This window comes from Mustela erminea, chromosome 3 (assembly GCF_009829155.1).
Source record: "Mustela erminea isolate mMusErm1 chromosome 3, mMusErm1.Pri, whole genome shotgun sequence".
Lineage (NCBI taxonomy): Eukaryota > Metazoa > Chordata > Mammalia > Carnivora > Mustelidae > Mustela > Mustela erminea.
This window is the reverse complement of record NC_045616.1, coordinates 39,659,338-39,681,425: the sequence shown is the minus strand read 5'-3', so window position 1 is coordinate 39,681,425 and position 22,088 is coordinate 39,659,338. Positions and strand designations below refer to the sequence as shown.

General features: G+C 33.3%; 1 protein-coding gene across 18 annotated transcripts in view; it reads left to right on the top strand.

The window, feature by feature from the left end:
• Positions 1-22,088, top strand: part of PPIP5K2 (diphosphoinositol pentakisphosphate kinase 2) — a 79,201-nt gene that overhangs the window by 34,633 nt on the left and 22,480 nt on the right. For 10 of the 18 annotated variants that reach the window (XM_032335627.1, XM_032335622.1, XM_032335615.1 and 7 more), the window contains exons 18-24: positions 2,896-3,037; positions 3,820-4,043; positions 9,637-9,764; positions 10,733-10,847; positions 16,337-16,444; positions 16,537-16,653; positions 19,756-19,923. In XM_032335627.1, coding sequence (XP_032191518.1) covers positions 2,896-3,037; positions 3,820-4,043; positions 9,637-9,764; positions 10,733-10,847; positions 16,337-16,444; positions 16,537-16,653; positions 19,756-19,923 — 1,002 coding nt within the window. Of the gene's footprint in view, positions 1-2,895; positions 3,038-3,819; positions 4,044-9,636; positions 9,765-10,732; positions 10,848-16,336; positions 16,445-16,536; positions 16,654-19,755; positions 19,924-21,471; positions 21,589-22,088 lie in introns of all 18 variants that reach the window. The other 8 variants (XM_032335612.1, XM_032335617.1, XM_032335613.1 and 5 more) reach the window with 1 other exon arrangement.

The window sequence follows — 22,088 nt, the reverse complement described above, 5'->3', positions numbered from 1 at the left end:
GCACTGAAGATACTGTTAGACCATCTTGTAGCTTCTAGTATTTCCCTTAAGAAGTCAGTTGTTGATCTTACTGTTAGACCTTTGAAGATAATCTTTTAAAAAATTAATTAATTAGTTAATTTTTATTCTTCAGTAACTCCTTCTGGCCACTTTTAACATTTTTGCCTTTGATTTTCAGCAGTTATTCTGTTACATGTTTAGATGTAGATTGCTTTTTTTTTTTTTTAAGATTTTTAAAAAATTTTTATTTATTTGATAGACAGAGATCAGAGGTAGGCAAAGAGCAGGCAGAGCGAGAAGGAAAAGTAGGCTCCCAGCTGAGCAGAGAGCCGGATGTGGGGCTCAGCCCCAGGACCCTGAGATCATGAAGCTGGAGCTGAAGGCAGAGGCTTTAACCCACTGAGCCACCCAGGCGCCCCTAGATTGTGTTTTTTTTTTTTTTTTTTTTTTTAACTTATCCTGCTAGTAGTCGATTAGGATTCTTGTATCTATGGCTTCAGTTTTGGGAAGTTGTTTTTCTGGTTTTGATTTTTGTCTTTTAATGTAGCATTTCTTACCTTCTTCTGGGTCTCTAAATACATGTTTGTTAGAAATTTCTCTTCTCTTGTCCTTTAAAAAAAAGTTTTTTGTTTTTTTTTTTAATCCTTTGGTCTCTATGCTTTATTATGGATAAAATTTTCTCACCAGTCTTCCAATTTACTAAATCTGCCTTTGGCTGTATTTTATGTGCTTTTAATTTAACCAGCGTATTTTTCAATTCTAAAACTTCTTTTTGCTCTTTTAATATTGAATTTGTCATTTTTCAGTCATTTGCAGTTTTTTATTTTTAGTGTTTTGTTTTCTCTTTTTGAACACAGGAAGTTTCCTCATTTTTCAGGTGTTTAATTTTTTACTCTTTGTTTTCTTTCTTAATTCCAATACAGTTAACAGTGTTTTATTAGTTTCAGGTTTACAGTATAGAGAGTCAACCATTCTACACATTACTCAGTACTCCTCATGATTAAGTGTCGTCTTAGTCCCCATCACTGTTTCACCCATCTTCCACCTACCTTCCCTCTGGTAACCATCAATTTGTTCTCTTCAGTTAAGAGTGGTTGTTTTGGTTGTCCCTTTTTTCTTCATTTGTTTTGTTTCTTAAATTTCACATAGAAGTGAAATCATATGGTGTTTGTCTTTCTCTGACTTATTTCACTTAACACTATACTCCTTACATCTATCCATGTTGCAAATGGCAAGATCTTATTCTTTTTCATGTTGAATAATATTCCTGTGTGTGTGTGTGTGTTTGTACACACCATACCTTTATCTGGTCATCTATATGTATACGCTTGGACTGCTTCCATTATTTGGCTATTTTAAATAATGCTGTGGTAGACATAAGGTGCATGTATCTTTACAAATTAGTGTTTTCCTCATTTTTTAGTTTTTAATAAATCTAATACCTAGAGTCTCTTTGGTTCTGTTTCTGTTGTGTATTATGCTTATTGGCATTCATACTGTCCTGAGTTATCTTTTTTTTTTGGTGCCTGAGTATCTTGAGTAATGGATGCATATTTATTTGTGGAAATAAAGTTAGCTTAAGATTATATAATCATCTTCTTATATGGCTTTCTTAATTTGTTCCTACCATGTACCTGTCGGTACAACAATCTAGGATTGCCTTAATCCAATTTCAGAACAGGTCTTTCAGAGCCAATAGTTCACTTGAACCTGGTCTGCATTTTGTTCATGGATTGGTTTGCTTCTGATACGTCTTTACTTTTTCAAACCTTAAATATATAGTTTGCCAGAGTTCTACTTTTGGGAACACTGTACTTCACTTTGGTCCCCTTAACCTAATAAGACTATTAAACCTCTATTCCACCTCTGTGCTATCTATTCAGACTCAATAAATGTCTCTGGTACAAAAATAGACCTAAATGCCAGGATCATTCTCTGGATCTCTGACCTATGAGTTCTGCTGCCACAATTTCTTACGAAGTTAGCCCAGAATTCTTACTTTTCTTCAATGATTGGATTGATCCAAACTAACTAGTTTATAATAAAAAGAAGTGAAATTCAATTTACATACTTTAAAGAAACTTTCTTTTATCTTAATGATAAAATAACTTGCCATGCTAAATATCAAAACTGATTTGAAACTATGTTGTCACTAACGGATTTTGTTGACTTAGGAAAATCTCATCACGATAGCATTAGCATGGTCATTAAGAGGACAAGCTCTATAGCCAGACCACCTACTTTTTTTTCTCACTCTTTTTTTTTTTTTTTTTAAAGATTTATTTATTTATTTATTTATTTATTTGACAAACAGAGATCACAAGTAGGCAGAGAGGCAGGCGGGGGGGGCGGGGAGCAAGTTCCCCACCAAGCAGAGAGCCCGATGCGGGGCTCGATCCCAGGATCCTGGGATCATGACCCAAGCTGAAGGCAGAGACTAACCCACTGAGCCACCCAGGCTCCCATTTTTCTCTCACTCTTGACCTACTATTGGTTTGATCTTAAGCATGTCATGTAACCTCTGTTAAGAAACTCATCTGGAAAAAAGATAATGATAGTGATAGAGTCTTAGGGTTATTGCATGTAAATCTTGAATGGTTAAAACCATACTGAGTCAGCAATTTGTCACTGTAAGTTAGAATAAAATTTCATTGTAAGTTAGAGTACTTCTGCTAAATTTTTTCTTTGAGTAATATTATGATACCTGATCTTTACTATTTTTTTAACATAAAATTCCTAAATTTTTACTTCCTTCTTGATCTTATTACTATATTTTGGGGGTCATCTTAATTTATGATATAGAATTATTCTCCAGCTATTGGAAAATTTTGTGTATTATTCTCTTGGATAATTAGGCTTAACTAGATGTAAAATTTTTACTTTCTTCATTTGTAGCTTACTCCATCTGGAAGCATTTCTTTAATTAAATCAATGCATTTAATTAAAAATCCTGTGAAAACCTGTGACAAAGTTTATTCCTTGATACAAAGTTTGACTTCTCAAATCAGACATCGAATGGAAGATCCCAAATCATCAGGTAAATATTACGTATTCCTTGGGACATGAAACAAATGAAAATTATTATCCAGTTAAATAAACATTTTAAAACAAGATACATCAATCTTAAATTAAGCCTCATACTGTTCTAGGTCTGAGTGAACATACATCCAGCAAAAGAATAATAGCTAGGTTACAGTTTCTTTTCTCTATGATAACATGAAAAAGATAATAAAATACTATTATTTGATAAATCCCATAGAACTGTTAAAAAGTTAATGGGCAAGTAGGCAGCTTATCAGAAACAAACATGGGAAGATGATCTGGGCTCTAAATCTAATATTAGCTTTGTTATAACTTGAGCAATTTTGAAATCTAGAGTTCTTCCCGGTAAAAATAAATCCTTTGAACTGTTTAATTTCTAAGGTTCCTTTCTGCTAAAGAGTGTCTATTCTGTTGTTAGTTCTGTGAATCTAGTAAGAAAGAATGGTACTTAAAATTTAGAATTGTAAATAGTCTTAAAGAGGCCTGGTTATAATTGTTGTTCTTTTTCTTCTGATTATTGAAGTGTGTAACATGAAGTTCTTTTCTTTAACCCAAGTCCTAAGCCAATTATTTACTCTTTGAAAGTCTACAAAATAAATACTTGCAAATGGTATATAACTATGATAACATTCCCTACTTTCTTAATAGTTTTACCTCTGACACTAAAAGAAGTTTCTAATTATCAATTTTTAAAAGTTTCTAATTATCAGCTTTTTTAGTATATTCCCTTAATCTGATTCTAAGTTTAATAATACTAAATCTGTTATGTTGTTTTAGATATTCAGCTTTACCACAGTGAAACATTAGAGCTTATGCTACGTAGATGGTCCAAGTTGGAGAAAGACTTTAAGACTAAGAATGGAAGATACGACATTAGTAAAATCCCTGACATATATGACTGTATAAAATATGATGTCCAGCATAATGGTTCCTTGAAATTAGAAAATACAATGGAATTATACAGGCTTTCGAAAGCATTAGCAGATATTGTTATCCCTCAGGTAAGTAAATCTAGGAATCAGTTTTCTTAGAGTGTTCTTTAGATTCTTTTAAAAAATTTCTGTCACTGGAAAAAAGATAGTTGGTTTTTATCTCTCTATAAAATCCATAACTTTTAAAAGGAAAGTTAAGTAATTATGGACTTATATTTTAAGCTTTTTATTGTATTAAATCATTACTTGGTTTTCTAATAATTTAATTACAATGATAGTTTAATAGTTTAATTACTACTTATTATGCAATAAAAAAGTTTTCTTTTTTTTTTCAAAATACTTGCACATAATTAAATAGACTTGCAAAATTTACATGGGGCCACAACTACCTTTTTCTCCCACTCCCCATATACTTCCATATTACGTACTATATGCAAGTATTTTGAAAAAAAAAATATGTGCAAGTAGTTTGAAAAAAAAATTATTTTTTTTGAGAGAATGGGGGAGGGGCAGAGGGAGAGAGAATCTTAAGCAGGCTTCACACCCAATGCAGAGCTGGACATGGGGCTCCATCTCATGACCCTGAGATCATGACCCGAGCGAAAATCAAGAGTTTACGCTTAATTGCCACCCAGGTGCCCCTTGAAAAAATTATTTGAAGGTCAAGGTGTAAGTTATTATTGGAAGGGTGCAAGTCATGGGTCTTTTCATTTATAGGAGAATAAAAATAAAGGTGTAACCAGAATTCAAATAATTGAAATGTAATTAGGCAGAGAATCAAATTGATAAATAAAGAGGCAAATGACAAGACAAGTGAAATACAGAACATGATAAAGAAAAATGGTTCCAGATTCCCTGAGCTGAAATCCAGAGTCAGACCCCTGACTGAGTCACCCTGGTACTCCTAAATTCTTCTTAAATTTGGGACCTGTTTTCTACTCAATGACAAAAGATTATTTGGATATTATAAAGAAGAGATTGGAGTAGATCACATATTCTACCTATGAATCAAAGTTAAATAGAAGGAAAAAATGGGATACCTGAAAAATATGAAGATGCTGAACAGAAGTAGTAGCCTTACTTAAAAATATATGTGAAAATGGTTCAAATAGTATCAGTGTCCCTTAATTTTCACAGAAAGTTCAGGAAAAACTACAAACTTTGAAAACTGGGAATTCAGACAGTACACAACCTACCTATAATTATTTGTGTACCTGCTAAAGATTAGCTTATTCTTTCAGCCTGAGAGAACACTGCTTACTTGTTTGGTCAGATGTATAATATAGACAATCTTAAGTATATTGTATGATCCAGTGATGTGCAAAATGAATTCTTAAAAAAGAAGATAAAAATACGTCACATATCAAGAATATACTTTGGGCCTTTTAGGAAACTTAAAGTTTGACTTAGCAAACAAGGAATTGTTATCTGATGATCTGTTTTACTAAATGGAAGAGAGTTTTTATTCTGCAAAAGAGAAATTTAAGGGCACCTGGGTGGCTCAGTCTTTGAAGCATTCAGCTGTGGATTTAACTCAGGTCATGCCCTCAGGGTTCTGGGATCAAGTTCCGTGTTGGACTCTTGGATTCTTGGACTCTTGGATCCGTCAGTGGGGAGTTGGTTTGTCTCCTCCCCCTGCCCCTCCCTGCAGGCATAGGTACTCTCTCTCTCTCTTTGAAATAGATTTAAAAATCTTAAAAAAAAATGCAAAAGAGAAATTTAATTTTACAGAATAAAGAGTTTTATGACAGGTAAGATGCTTTAAGATTATCATCAGAGTGAACACACTAAATTCTGCATAACTCCGTTTTAGCTGCAATGTATAGACAGTCATTGAGCTAACACTGGTTTGATTATAACGAAGTTACTGAGTCAGAGCCATCTTTGTTTTGAAATTCAAGAAAGAAAGTTGATTCAAATTTTTATCAACTATGCCAAGAATGATTGCTGGCTTGTTTTGTTTTATTTTAAAATATTTTATTTATTCATTTAAGAGAAAGAGAGCACATGAGCAAGGGAGGAGAGGGAGAAGGAAAGAAAGAAACATACTCCCCACTAAGCAGGGACCCCAAGGTGGGGCTCAATCCTAGGACCCTGAGATCATGACCTGAGCTGAAGGCAGATGATTAACTGAATGAGCCACCCAGGCGCCCCGGAATGGTTGCTGTTGATTCTGCTAACCATATAAGTAGTTTGCACTGGAAGTTTTCATCCACTGGAAGTTTTGGATTGCTTTGACATTAGTCCAGGCTCAGTGCGTATTAGTTATACTCATTTCATCAGTGAAGATTATTTAAAAGTATGCTTTTTAACAGGTAAACTGTTAATATAAGGCAGTCTTAAATATTTAGGGTGGCTATATGCATTCTTCAGAGTAGGCTTTCAGTATATCTAAACTTAGCTCCTCGGTGGCTAACTACACAAGTGATTTGTTAGCATAATCATGTCTATTTTGTTACATGACTTATGTAACCTCGTGCCTCTCAGTTCTGTATACTAAACATTCTAGAATTTGGGCATGAAAGCCTGGTTTCTCAGAGTTGGGCTTAAAAAGATACTCAAGTGTTAGTAGGGTTTTAGATGTTAATTTCTCCTATGTATCTATGTATTTTAGGTGTATTGCTTAAATCACTGAAGAAACTTCTTACCATCTCCTTGTAGCTTAAATATTTATAACGAATTTTTCATAGTACTAAGAATCAGTAAAAATGAGAATGGGTTGGGGATTTGAAGCATCATATATATCTTTTAAAATAATTTGTCATGCTCAACTGTTCTCGGTCTTTATTACAGTAATTGTCTTCAGATGCAGGTAGGTTAGATCTCAGCAGTCTGAGAATTTACTTGAAGACATCTCCAAAATTTCTTTCTTGGATAAATTACTTATCCAAATCTTTGGATTCTTCAGATAACATTTTGCCTGTTTACAAGAATCTGTTTTATTTTTGGTAAATTTATAATTACATTTTGGAAAAGTTGTAACTTTGAAAGCAGAGGTTTTTTTTAAAATATGCTTTTCTGTAGTTCTGAGATTATAACTTGAGTAGAGGTCAGCTTTGGGTTTACCTCCCTAACTTTTTGATTTGATATTCCTTATTGTGGCAGAAACTTGGGATTTCTTCTTTTTTAATGGAGTATTGAATTCAGTCCAGTAAATATTATTTTGCTTTGTTAGCCTTCCTAAATCCACAACTATGGATGAAATGCATGCATTTCCAGTCACTTAACAAACTAAAAGTTATTAATGTATTTATGGTAATTATGATGAAACTGTAGTTTATAATGGAAAAAAATGAAAATTTTGTCTACTTATTTCTCAAGGAAATTAAGACTATTTCAAGCTTAGAGACTTGATTATTCAGTCAAATAACGTAGAATTTTGACTAGTTTAGAATATGCTAATTTAGATTGAGGATATCACTATCTGCAAGAAAGATGGGTATAGGCACTGGTATCCCTCAAAGTGTTATGCCTCTAAAAATGTATTTCTGTGCTTACATTGAATTGATTAATTCTTAAATGTACGCTGTGTGAATTATGTAATTCTAATCACAACTAAGCTTAAATATGCAGTTTATTGCTTTTATTTATTTTAAATTAAACTAATTTAATTATTATAAATATTTTTCTTTTGATAGAATTAACTTTCCACTTTTTAACTAGTCTCAATTTTCATCAAATAGAGGCCGTGTCTTAAAAATGATGCTTAAAAATAGTCATGATGTTATGGCAGCAGATAAGAACCTCTCAAGACTAAATTTGGTATTAAGGTTCTCTTAACTGGGATCACATTTATGAACGTTTGAAGACAATTTGTTTAGTTATTTATGGATTATGAAGTGGAGAGAATTGTTTATAATAGCATTTACTATATAAAGTCCATTGATACTCTCATTAAATATAACCACATAATAAGCTTTCAGATAGCCTCATCTGGTATTTTAATTAGTTCTATCTATGGCAGAAATGTTGTAATTACACGTGAGAACTGGGATATCTAACAATTAATTATTTGATCCTACTTGGTGGTGGCAGATGAACAAAACATGTATGTTGGTTAAAGGGGAAAATTTCTTTATTACAAAATTAATATGTTTGTGTAAAATTAGAAAATGTACAAGTCACTGTGATATTACCAACTAGAAAATGTACAAGTCACTGTGAAAACATTTTAATGTTTTAGAAAATTCTTAAAGGATTTTTCTCTTAAATTCATGAAGATACAATTTTTCTCATACATATAACAAACGTATTCTTTGCACAAATGGAACCAGAAAAAGCATACTCTTTTACTACCTGATTTTTTCCCCTTCACTTAGCACCAAGAACTTCTTTCCATATCATTAAAGCTATATGTACATCATTATTTCTAATGGGTAATGGTGTGATATTTATTTATTTGACCAATTTTTCGTATTTGGGAATCTGGACTCTTCATTTCTTTCATTCTCTTTTCACATGTCTTTACATATACTCAGGACTGTTTTTGTAGCTGCAGAAATCTTTCACTAGTTTTTTTTCCAGGTAAACACAGTGTGAAAGCATCTGTCTCTTCATACCTTGCTAACAACACAAAAAAATTTCACCTAATGGTTTTTAGTTCCAGTATTTTCCTTTTATTTACACTTACACAATTACATATATATCTTTTTTACATACTCTGTTCACAGTCATCTATATTGGCAAGACTGCTGAACCAACCAAATTTAAAGGGACCCAAGAAGTTTCTATTTTCATGGGCCTTCCATCTGTAATCAGTCAGCCTTTTCTTTACTTGACAGTTCTCAGTTTTATTATCCATATAGAGTTTTTGCTATTTGGGAAGTATCTGATAGCAGGAAGTAGTCTTTAAATTCAGGATATCTTAGAATAAACTTGGAGAGAGAGGGTATGCCTGTTTATTCCCACCTCCTCTCTGCACCCTCCTTTCTGTCTCTGTCCCTCCCTTTCCCACTTTCGGCTTTTCTTCCTCTCCCTCTTTTCCATCTACACACATATCACAGCTTTTTCTCTTTATACATCAGGTCATTTTCTAACCTGTTTCTTTGAACTGTAGTTTTTATTAGAATTATGATTATGTTTTCTTAACACTTCATATTGTAAAACCTCATTGTAAGTTTGATTAACTCATTATTGAAGTCATTAAATATAATTAAATTACATTTTTTGCTCACCACTTTCAAAGCATTAGCAAAAGGCTTTTAAGTGATTTGTTAGCCTTTTTAATCTTTGGCATTTGAATAAACAAAATCTCATGGTTTCATTTGTATTTCTTTTCATAGGTTTATTGACTGTTCTGTGCTCTAGTGTTTGTGTCCTTAGTCCATCTTTCTTTTAGGATTGTTTCTACATTTAAAACCTTATGATTGAGTCAAACTACTGTCAATTAAGATTACATTCATTCATTCATCCTCCCTTCTTCAGAAATTACTTGCTTTTTCCATTCTACCAAAAAAAAAGTCTTTCCAATTATACTTAGAAGTTTTAGGATGGTATACTTGCAGTTGCAAAAAATGTAAACTCAGAAATTTGTAATGTTCAAAAAAAGAAGCTTAATAAAGGTAGTTGTCTCTTACCTAGGATGTTTTAAATAAGCAGTGCATTTGCTAGAGTGCTTTGTCATTATACCCTTTTTCTAATAATGATATTATTTTCTGCTCAGGAATATGGTATAACTAAAGCTGAAAAACTGGAGATTGCCAAAGGCTACTGTACTCCTCTAGTTAGAAAAATTCGCTCAGACCTCCAGAGGACACAAGATGATGACACTGTAAATAAACTCCACCCCGTGTAAGAGACTGTTCTGGTATTGTAAATCTATAGGCACCTGCTTTTGCATACTTCAAATCTAATGTTCCTATGAAGAAATCAGGAATGTGTTACTTAGTGCACTGTGGAAATAAGGATTACTGAGGTATTGCTAACATTTAACTTCCAACCAAGGTTCTTTAGGGGTCCAAACTGAGGAAGAACTGAGATGAAAGGGGACATGTGTCATCTTTCATATGGGATCATCAGTGTGTACCCCATTCAGCAAGATAAATATCTGTGAGCTTCTTTAGGGTTATGACCTTTGTCAATCTTTTTTTTTTTTTTTTTAAAGATTTTTATTTATTTGATAGAGATTCAGTGAGAGAGGGAACACAGGCAGGGGGAGTGGGAGAGAGAGAAGCAGGCTTCCAACTGAGCCCGATGTGGGGCTCGATCCTAGGACCCCGGGATCATGACCTGAGCTGAAGGCAGATGCTTAGCAACTGAGCCACCCAGGTGTCCCCGACCTTTGTCATTCTTATTAGAGGAGCTAAAATGACCTACTTACAGTGAATTTGATTAATATTAATTTTTTTTTTAAGATTTTATTTATTTGACAGAGATCGCAAGTAGGCAGAGAGGCAGCAGAGAGAGAGAGAGAGAAGCAGGCTCCCTGCCAAGCAGAGAGCCCGAAGCAGAGCTCGATCCCAGGATCCTCAGACCATGATCTGGGCCAAAGGCAGAGGCTTTAACCCACTGAGCCACCCAGGCGCTCCAAACTAATAAGTCTTTTTTGACTAATTTCAGAGATCCCAGTTAGTTCTAGTTAATCTTCACATTAGAGGAATATCTAAAAAGATAACTCCTCAGTTGTGGTTGGAAGAGGGATAGATTTACTCATTATAGTTTTTTACTTCTAGTAAGATTAAATTCCATTACAAAATAATTTCAATACTTAATGTTTGACTAGATGGTTATGTTCTAACATTGTCTGCTACTAACTTTAGGTATTCCAGAGGTGTTCTGTCTCCTGAACGTCATGTCCGTACCAGGTTATATTTTACCAGTGAAAGTCATGTACATTCTTTGCTCTCTATTCTTCGCTATGGTGCCTTATGCAATGTAAGTAGAATAAGCTATTCCAATCTACCAAGTATGGTTCCTTGAACTCATAATCAAATCACTAGTACCAGTTTTTACTGTGCAATTTCAGTAATTGATCATTTGCCATCATTTGTCAAAGGTCTACTATACACCAAGCACTGTGCTAGATGTTGGGCATAAAGACATGTTCTCTTCCCTTTGGAGAAGTTTAAGCAAACAATTGCATAAAATATTTTAGGTAATGTTATAGACTGGTGGTAATTAGATAAAAAGAACCTGATGAATTTGAGTTATTTAGGGGGTAGAAAGAACTTAGTGTTTGTTTGGATATTGTGCTTCTCATCTCTAGTTAGTAGTGAGTCATACCAAAATTTGGCTTAATACAGCCACACTTACTTTTATCTCCCACAGTTTAAAGGATTGACTGTGATACACTTAGGCAGTTTCACTTTGGGTCTCTGATGAGGTTGCAGTTAGACAATGGCAGGGGCTTGAATCATCTTAAAAGATTTCCTCTCACATCTGTACTTGATGCTGTATGTCAGCTAGAACTTCAGCTGGGATTGTTGACTAGAATTCCTATATCTGACCTCTCTGTGTGACCTCCTGCTTCCTCAAAACATGGTGGCTGAGTTCTAAGATTGAGCTTCATAATGGAACAAGCATGTGCAAGACTTTCTTATGATCTAGCTTATGCAGTAACGTACTGTCACTTCTACTGACCTGAATTGGTTGAGGCAGTCATAGAGGTTCATCCAAATTCAAGGGTTGGGGAAATAGATCTACATTACTATATGCATGGAGTGTCACTGTCACATTGTAAGATGAGTACTTGGGATTAGATACATTTGGTGGTCATCTTTGGAAAATAGGATCCATCACAATCTGTCTGTTGAATACACAATCCATGTTTCTCCTATATACAAAATTCACTTAATCTCTCATACAATATTACCTGTCTTATTTTATTACATCATAAACTTGACATCCCAGGTTTCTTCATCTAAGTCAAGTCCAGATATAGATGGGGTTCCTTGGACACAACATTCGATCTTAATTCAAAGACCTATGAACTGAAGAGACCAATTATCTATCCTTCAAATATCCAACATACAGTGGTGGGTTAGGCATTAGGCATAAGATAACTGCTGTAGATAAACTTTTTAAAAGAGGATAGAACAGAAGGTGCATTGTAGTTACTGGTCACTGGTCCATAGCAATTTAGCGAATCTCCCCAGGTCCATGTTGCCCATTCTTTATTTAGGGCTCTGTCATACTGCCAGGAAGTTGCTTTCAGTGGCTCATGGCTTCATAATTATGGTTCTTGATTGCTTTATCTGGGTCCTCCTTCCTTTAAAATAAAAAGTAGCTCATGTTTGCAGTTGAGTAGTTTTCTTCAACCTGCTTCCTTCCCAGAGAAGTTTGGGGTTCCAAAGGTATGTTTATTTTTAGCTCAGGTGGTGTTATTTAAAAAAAACAAAACAAAATGGAATAATTTAGAATATATACTGTATTAAACACACCAAACCTAAAGATCTCTTAAGGATAAGCCCTTTCTACCTTGGGTTCCCTATGTGGTTACTAAGGATGGCACTCAGCAATCCTTATTGCTTAATACTGAGCATGTGGAGATACACTCCTAGGATCCCGAGAAACTGTGTTTCTTTGGAAGATCTGTGAAGCACCTCATTACAGCTTTTGGAGGTCTTAGCAAGTGTTTTTTATAATTGCACTATGTTATGGCAATCTTGTGTTCCTTTCTTCTCGAAAGTCTGTTAATTACAGCATCGTTTGGTACCTGAAAATGCTGTGAATGAGAAACAGTTTTATTTTTAGACCCAGCAAGCGTCTTTATAATTGACAATTTCCTTGTAGCTTATCTCTCTCCTAGTTTATCACAGGCAGTGAGAAGAATCTTGGTGACATGTTCAGCACTTGTCCTAAAAGTCTCCAAAACTAGTTCATTAGAAATACTTCTTATTTATTTTCCACTGTCTACAGGCTAGTGTTTTCTATACTTTATGCCACTACATAGCAGGAGTTCATTTTCCTGTAGCTTCCAGTAACATTTTTCTTACCATTATATAATCCCTCACCAACAACCTCCTCCAGCCTGTTAGGCTTTCACTAATGCTCTCGTCAGGACCCTTCCAGTGCTCACACGTATGGAGAGTGAGAAAGAAGAGAGAGTCAAGAAAGATTCCCGTATCTCTAATGTAGGTAATTTGGTAGATGACCCTACCATTCACTGATAAAAGTAACACTTGGGAGGAAGATCAGGTCTTCAGAAGGAAAAATAATGAGTTTAGGTTTAGACAGCTTGAGTATATTCGTATGTTAGGATAGAGGTTTGGGTTAAATATACAGAGTTAGGAAGCCAATATACAAATGATAGCTAAGGTGGTAGCTAGTAATAAGGTTCCCAGGGAGTTTGTATTTGAAATGATAAAACGACATTGTAGGGATTGGCAATGAAAGTGATAGTGTACAAAAGAGACTTAGAAATTTTAATATCTGGTTTCTCAGTACACCCAAACTATAGAATACCTAGAAAAAATTTCACTCTATTGTGTTTTATATAACAGAGATATATTTCCATCCATCTCTAAAATTGCAAAAAATAAGAATTTTCCTTCAGTTTTCTCTGTATGTATTGGTGTACACATCCGTACACATCTGTTAACAAAGTGGTTCTTAAAAGAAAATGTAGTTTTGTCTTATCTTTTTAATAAAGGGCATTTAGATATATAATGAAGATTGGTCAGTCTCTTTTTTAAAATGTTGTATTTATTTATTTATTTGACAAAGAGAGAGATCACATGTAGGCAGAGAGGCAGGTAGAGAGAGAGAGCAAGGAAGCAGGCTCCCTGCTGAGCAGAAAACCCGATGCAGGGCTCGATCCCAGGACCCTGAGATCATGACCTGAGCAGAAGGCAGAGGCTTTAACCCACTGGGCCACCCAGTCGCCCCTGTTAGTCTCTTGATTCTTAATTTTATCATTAGCCTTGATGAATAGTTAATATTAAAGTTATCCTAAAATTATTTCAGTTCTCTGTTCTCATCAAATTTTCTCATTCCTATGTTTTTCCCTCTTGTTTCAGTTTCTTTGTCCCATTAAGGAATAGCAAAGTGACATCCCTTGCATGCATATGTGCATTATTGAGCTTTAATAAAAGAAATTGTAGGAAAAAATGATACTTAATTAGCAAGTAAGGAACTTAATTTATCCAGTAGTAATGATGGAATTGTTTGTTTTGGGGGAGAAAAACTACTTCTCCTATGTGGTTCCTTTTTGACTCGTACACTTATTTAGAAGGTGGAAGAAGCATGGAAGATACAGGAGCCAGCAGAACAAGCCTGTGGAGCATTTTAGGGAGCAGTGGGATGAAATGGCAACAGATAGGGTTGGAGAGCCAGTGCCTTGATGATCCTAAGGGGATTGGGAAACCATTTTTAAGTAAATGGCTTTGGTTGCTGTGTGGACAGCAGATAGTCTGGAGTACATGTGAGAAAACCAGTTTGGAAGTTCTCTCACAGTGACCTGAAGAAAGGTATAACTTGGACTAGGGTAGTGGTAGTAGAATTAGAGCTTGTTGAGTATATATTGCATTCAGCTACATTTTTAAAACAGAAGCTGAACAGCTCCATCCTTTTAAAAATCTGCTTCCAGGATTTCAAAAAAATTATTTTTCATGTTAGTAAATACATGTAGGATCTTTAATATCATTATGATGTCCCATTTTCTAATATAAAAAATTAATTTATTTGAACTGTAATTCATTATTGCAGTTCATGTTACCTTTATAAGACCCTATAAGTGGTATCTTAAAACCTTGTTCAGTCTCTCCCCACTTGAAATTTTTTATTTTTTTCAGTGTGAACTGGGTAAAATCTAGCTCTCCATAATGGATTTTATTCAAAAGGTGTTTGTTAAGGAAACATGATTGTAAGTAAGATTTCAGGGAATGTATTTAATAAGACTTAATTTAAAAAAGATATTTTATAGATTCTTGCATGTTAATTGTGTTCAGGAAGATGCTACTAAATATTATTTAATTTCATATGTTCATTAGACTAGACCTAGGAGAATCTATAACTGAAACACTGAATTAGATATTATTAGATGGTGTTTTCATTAATAATATAGGATCACAAACTCTAATATATCTTTTTACCTACTGAAAATTTTTAGTATTAAATTTAAATCCATTATTTATAGTAACTCACATTTAGTGAAACTCAAATGCTATGCTAATATTCTCCCTTACCAATTTTGAAAAAAATGCAGATACATCTTTGCATATATTCCTACCGCAAATACACAAGCAGGCACGTGCAAACAAACACAGAATCAGTTTTTTCCTCCGGAATGTTGCTTAGGTTGGGAATAGCTTCCCTAATGGCTTTGCATTAGAGCATTTAGAGGTGTGGATATCCATTTATTAAAATGATGCTAAGTATACATGGAAGAATACAAATTATGTGATGTATATTTAACTTTACTTTTCTAGAAACTTCAAAAGGGGAATGCTTCCTCAGAGATGTGTAATGTCTAAATTCGAAAAGTAATACATGCTGGTTTGAGATTTTGTTGTTTTTTTTTTTTTAAATAAGTAATCAACATGTGGTCTTGTAAGTTTAGGCTTTTGTGTGTCAAATTTCATTTTTTAAAACAACAGAAATCTTCTGAAGTCCAAAATATTGTATACTCTTACTGTATGCAAAAAATTATTATATGCATTTATTTCTAAAGTTTATGACATATGAAATGCAGGAAAGTTTTCTGTGATGTAGACCCTGTTGCACATTGACTGTAGACTTTGTACTTTGAGTAGTTTTGCCTTTTCAGATAGAATTTTCTACTTCGAATGCTTGTAGTACATTTTCTCTAGGATTCCTTTCAGTTCTCATGCTATATGATTATATGTTTAAATACCAATGATTACCTAAATGAAGATGGAGGAGTGATGAAAGAGATGATAAGATTAATCAAACTTCTGCTGATTATTTTATTAATCACCTTCTGCTGATTATTTTAAATACCACTGCAGTATAATGAGGCATATTTACTGATAAGTGTGTATTACATATATTGACTATATAATACCGGGAAAAATAGCTCTACTCTTACAGGATAGTATTCTATTTATGAAGGGTGATTCCACACTTTGGGAGTTAAGTTTAACAACTCACTTCCCCTTACTAAGCCTCAAAATACAATGTGCTTTTGTATTTCAGAGATTTTTATTTTTACTTTCTAGAAGCTATTTAAAAAGTTACCATTAGACTTTCTATTACTGCTGATAAGAGATTCTTAAAATACTTTAGTTAAACATAAATAATTTATCAAGACTTAAGTATAGTTGAGTTATTTTGAAAGGTTGAGCATATACGTATTTACCTTGTTTGTGTGGTATCACTCAGGATTAAACAAACTACCATAATGAAAATAAAGTGACTTTCAAGTAAAGTGGTATGTGAAAAATGCTTTTATACCTTTTGTTCAGGAATCAAAGGATGAACAGTGGAAACGAGCTATGGATTACTTAAATGTTGTCAATGAACTCAATTATATGACTCAGATTGTGATCATGCTTTATGAAGATCCTAACAAGGTAACAAGAGTTCTTGATTTGTATGTTATTATCAGAGGTAAATAAGTAGCCTGTAGTTTTTCATTTTGGAAATGTTCTATAATATTTTTTAGGATCTTTCCTCGGAGGAACGCTTTCATGTTGAATTACATTTTAGTCCAGGAGCTAAAGGATGTGAAGAAGACAAAAATTTACCATCTGGCTATGGCTATAGACCAGCTTCAAGAGAGGTAATAAAGATGAAACTCGCAGTGTTTGGTTACTATAGTTCTAGATTTCCGTAAGAATTTCCTGTTAATATACTTCAATTCTTACCTCAACTACCAAGTTGCAAGATGATATAAATTTCTTTATGTATGATTTGGGCAGACAACATTTCTAAGCATACTAGACTTTTATATTTTATTTAGATTTTTTGTATTTTTAAGACCAGTATTTAGAATGCTTAACTATAGTTTTGGTTGTTGTATTACTTGAGGACTAGTGCATGGTAAACACTGTGCTAATGAGCACTTGGTACAAATTATTGTTGTTTTAATCCTTACACTAACCTTACAAAGTTAAATATGTATTCAATTTAAAACTTATCGCTAAATTATAATTCATATTGATAAATCATACACTTATGATTTAGCTTAATGATGTATTACAGAATGAACACAATTACAAAATAGCCAGGCAGGTTATATGTAGCGTATTATCGTCATTCCAGAAGACCCCTGTATGCCCCCCTCCCTATCCAACCTCTCTTTCTTCTCCTCAAAGATACCTACTGTTATCAACTTTAGCACCATGTTTGAATTATGCCTATGTTTGAACTTTTTATAAATCGCAAAATATATGCTTTTGCGGGAGTGTGAGTGGGTTTGGCTTCTTTCTTTCATTATGTCTATGAAATATATCCATTCTGTTCTTGATTTTTGTTGTCATGTAGGATTACATGACAATGTAATTACACATTACAATGCAATGTGTTCATCTCTTCTACTTTGATCATTTATTTGTTTCCAGGTTAAGCTATGAAGTTGCTTTCATGAACATTTTTGTACAAGTCTTTTGGTGAACATATGTACACATTTCTTTTGGATATACATCGAGGAGTAAAATTGCTAGGTCATAGGGTGTATATGTTCAAGTTTAGAAAATACAATCAAATAGTTTTCTAAAGATACTGCTATATCCTTGTCAGCACTTCATCTGGTCATTGTTTTTAATGTAGCTATTTTGAAGGCTATATAGTGATATCTTGTCATGGTTTAATTTTACATTATCCTCTGACCAGTAAGGATTAGCAATTTTTATATGTTTATTGGCCATTTGGATATGTTTTTTATGAAGAGCTACTGGCTTAGAACAGCATGATGTTGAATAGAAGTGTTGCTATTAAACACTTCACTCACAGTGCCCATGGGTGGCTCAGTCAGTTAAGCATCTGATTCTTGATTTCAGCTCAGGTCATGAACTTAAGGTTGTGAGAGTGAGCCCAAATCCAGCTCTAGGCTGGTTGTGGAGGCTGCTTAAGATTCTCTCTTTGTGATGGAGGCATCAGAAAGGATGAATACCCAACTTTTGTAGCAACATGGACGGGACTGGAAGAGATTATGCTGAGTGAAATAAGTCAAGCAGAGAGAGTCAATTATCATATGGTTTCACTTATTTGTGGAGCATAACAAATAGCATGGAGGACATGGGGACTTAGAGTGGAGAAGGGAGTTGGGGGAAATTGGAAGGGGAGGTGAACCATGAGAGACTATGGACTCTGAAAAACAATCTGAGGGTTTTGAAGGGACGGGGGGGTGGGAGGTTGGGGTACCAGGTGGTGGGTATTATAGAGGGCACGGATTGCATGGAGCACGGGGTGTGGTGCAAAAATAATGAATACTGTTATGCTGGAAATAAAATTAAAAAAAAAAAAAAAAAAAAAGATTCTCTCTTTGCCCCTCTCCCCCCAAAAAATAAAATAAAAAAATAAATACTTCTTTATTCTCAAGCTAAAGTAAAAAGTAATGTTCCAAAGAGAACTTTTTGGGATTTTGGTTGAGATTACATAAATTCTGCAGATCAATTTTGAGGGCAATAAACTTACAGTGGTAGATCCTCTAGTCCAAGGGGTTGATATAGCTCTGAATTTATTTAGCTGTTTTTGTATCTGTTTGGTAAAATTAAGGGTTTTTATGTCTTTTATCTTCTTTGTCACATTAATTCCTTGTTCTTTATATTTTTATGCTATCATACATGGTTTATTTAAATTTCATTTTTTTTGTTTTAGTGAATAGTGAATTTTAACTCAATTGTGTATGAAAATTTTATAACAGCCTTACTAACATGCTGTTATTAATTCTAATAATTTATCCATGATAATATATGTAAATATATATAATATATATAAAATAGATCATACATATTTTCTATAGATAGGATCATATCTATGAATGATGACAAATGTCCAATATGGTATTGAGTAGATTTAATAATGGTGGCCCCACACTAATATTTCAATGATTTATTAACTGTGATGATTGTTATCAAGATTTTAGATATCTCTTAACCAGTTAAAGAAGTTCTTTATTTCCTATACTCCTTAGTTTGATGATGGATTTTATGTACTTCTGTCTGATTTCTTTTGACTAATGTTAGGTTTGTGAGATTTGTTGAATGTAATTGTATTTAGTTTTAGTATGTTCATTGCTATTGCTTTAAAATGTGTTTTACTATATGTATGACTATGCCCCAAGTTACCCTTTCTATTATAGATAGATATTTGGTGTAAGTTGTTTTTAACTTGTTTATCTTTTATCTGGGACTCTATTTTATTCATCTGTGTCCTGGCGCATGGTACACACCCAGTAAATATTTAGTAAGTCATCATATGATTATTTATGCAGTCATCACATGTGTTGGGACTATTTGGAACATAATTTAAATGTTCTGAAATTTATAAATTAAAATGCTGTTTTAGTTTGTGCTTATACTGATGATATTCCTGTATAATAAAACTGATCTCTGTTCTTTATTACTGTTACTTATTATTATTTCTTACTTATGTTGACATTTGACGAAATATAATTAAACAGTTGGTTTTGTGTGGCACTTTGTATTGTCACTTATTGTTTAATTTTTCCACTGTGTATTTCTTAAAGTCAGGAACTCTGTCATCTGTCTTATGATACCCAGATTAATATTAGGCTGTTGTAAAAACTCAGTTAATATTGATTCATTTGAATCAGCAAGCTTACATATGTGCCTCAACTAACTTCACAGTTGGTGGTTGAATTTATCATAAGAGACTCTTGCTTTATCTGAATTTTTTATGTTGTATTCTTTGCTTATAGAATGAAGGCAGGAGATCTTTTAAAATTGATAATGATGATGAACCACATACTTCTAAAAAAGATGAGACTGATCGTGCTGTGATACTGTTCAAACCTATGGTATCAGAGCCAATTCATATACACAGGAAGTCTCCACTTCCAAGATCTAGGAAGATTCCTACAAATGAAGTAAGTATATGTGTCAGAGCATGTTTTTCATAAAACAAACTAACTATATTTTAATAAAACAGAAAAGAAAATACAGCTTTAATTACGGAGCTTGGGAACCTAACAGATTTTTAATTGTCAACTTTGCCTCTTTCTCTAATTAATATTTTAAAAATAGGCCGTTAAAAAAGAGAAAAAGCTTTAAGAATCTGGAGCTTTATGTATTATTTTCCTAACAAAGTTGAGTAGACATAGTAAAATAAGACCTTTCTAAAAACTCATCTATTTTTTTCTCCTGTCACGTTAGGTTATTCTAATAAAGAACTTTTTAAAAAGTCTGATTTAATAGGCAGAGAATAATTTTTGCCTGAAAGTAGAGAGGAGCTACCAGAAATGCCTTGACAACAACTGATTCCAATGACACTGTAAATTAAGTATGAAATTCTAAGTTGTTAGCCTGATTGCACAAATCAGTATAGGAATTTGCAAATGTGAGGAGATAGTTGAAAATGTTACCTTTTGTATTAAGGTCTATAATTAAATAAGGCTAATTCTTATGTTCTCTAATATAATGACATTTAAATAACTGCTAAAATAAGATTTAACAGGAAAGCTAAACAGTTGGAATGTAGCTTGTTAAGTAATTCTTTAACACCACTATGCATTTTTTATAATTCAAAAACCTTTATTTTGGGTTATCTGTATTTCCTATAGGCTGATTCTCCCAGCACTGATTGAGATTAGTGCTTATAAATGTTTTCTAAATGCTCAAGTGAAAGTACAGAGCAAGATTTTAAAATAGAAACCACCTTCATCTTTTAAGTTAGAAAAATATCTTTGTTGATCATGACATATGCCAAGTCATGAGAGTTAAATATAACATTTAACTAGCAGTTGGTGAGTAAGAACATAAATAACAACAAAACAGAACTATGCTCATTTCTGTTGCCCCAAATTATACAAAGAGAAGTGCTTTATGATTCTCAAATTTCAAATAAATATGTGGCCCAATTTGACAATTATGTATAGGAAAAACATCCATCAATAAGTAGATTGTGGTAATTTTATAATGGAAATTGTATCCTGCTTAGGGTTTCTATAGGGATTGTGATATTTTAAGTTAATTATTAAAGACAATGACTAAGAGCTGTAGAATTTGGGACTGTGTTCTAGTATAGCTTAATTTAAAAATAAGAAACCTGGGACTATGTTCAGGTATCTTTAATTTCAGAAAATTGGGAAGTGACATATTAATAGAACTTAAACATCTGTGTGAGGGCAGTGATTTTGATGTTGTTGAACAAAACAATCTGCACATTATTCAGATTGTTCAAAATTTTACCATTAAACCTTCTGTACTCCAGAAAGCTTGTAACACTGATAAAGCCAAATGTGTTGTGAGTCTTCATTTTGCAACACATTTGTATTTGTAAAATCTTCAACAGAATCACTGCCCTTTGTTAATCTTAAGACGCAGAACACATTTATAAACCTTTTTTCTCATAAATACTTAAATAATTGCTTTCAAGAGATTATTTCTATGCCATGCTAAACTTTTACTTCCATAAGGTAAATTATTCAAGTAAAACCTTGAAGACTTTTTCCAGCGTCCACCATCTCCATGGATATCAGAAGTTTGTACTTCCAAAAGACACACAGAGAAAAAGACTATTCTCTTCATTTTGTGCAAGTAGATTTTACTCTGTCCTCACTGTCTGAAACCTGAACATGCAAACATGTAAATGATGATGTTTGCTGCATGTTTTGCTTACTGAACTCTATAAATAATCTTTGGAGGGGGTAAACAAAATAGCTTGAAAGTGGAAACAAGTGCAATTTGAATCCATTTTACCTCTCTTTTTTAAAGTGTCTGGCAGATAGGTTTTCTTTTCTACATCATATACATTGAAATTTCTGTAACCCTTTGCACAATTCTTTAGTGCTTGGGCTAGAAGGTTATCCAGTATAGCACAGAATGTCTTGAATATTTAAAATTAAGCAGAATACTTTTATACTTTAAAAGTTGCTAAGACAGAAAATTGTTAAATCTTTCCAGTTTTAAGAGAAAAGAGACAACTATTAAGCAGTATAAATATTTCGTATATTGAAGATAAGGTAATTCCTATAATTGTTATCACATACAATTAGATTTCTAATTCTTTCCCATGAATTTCTCAAATATTTGA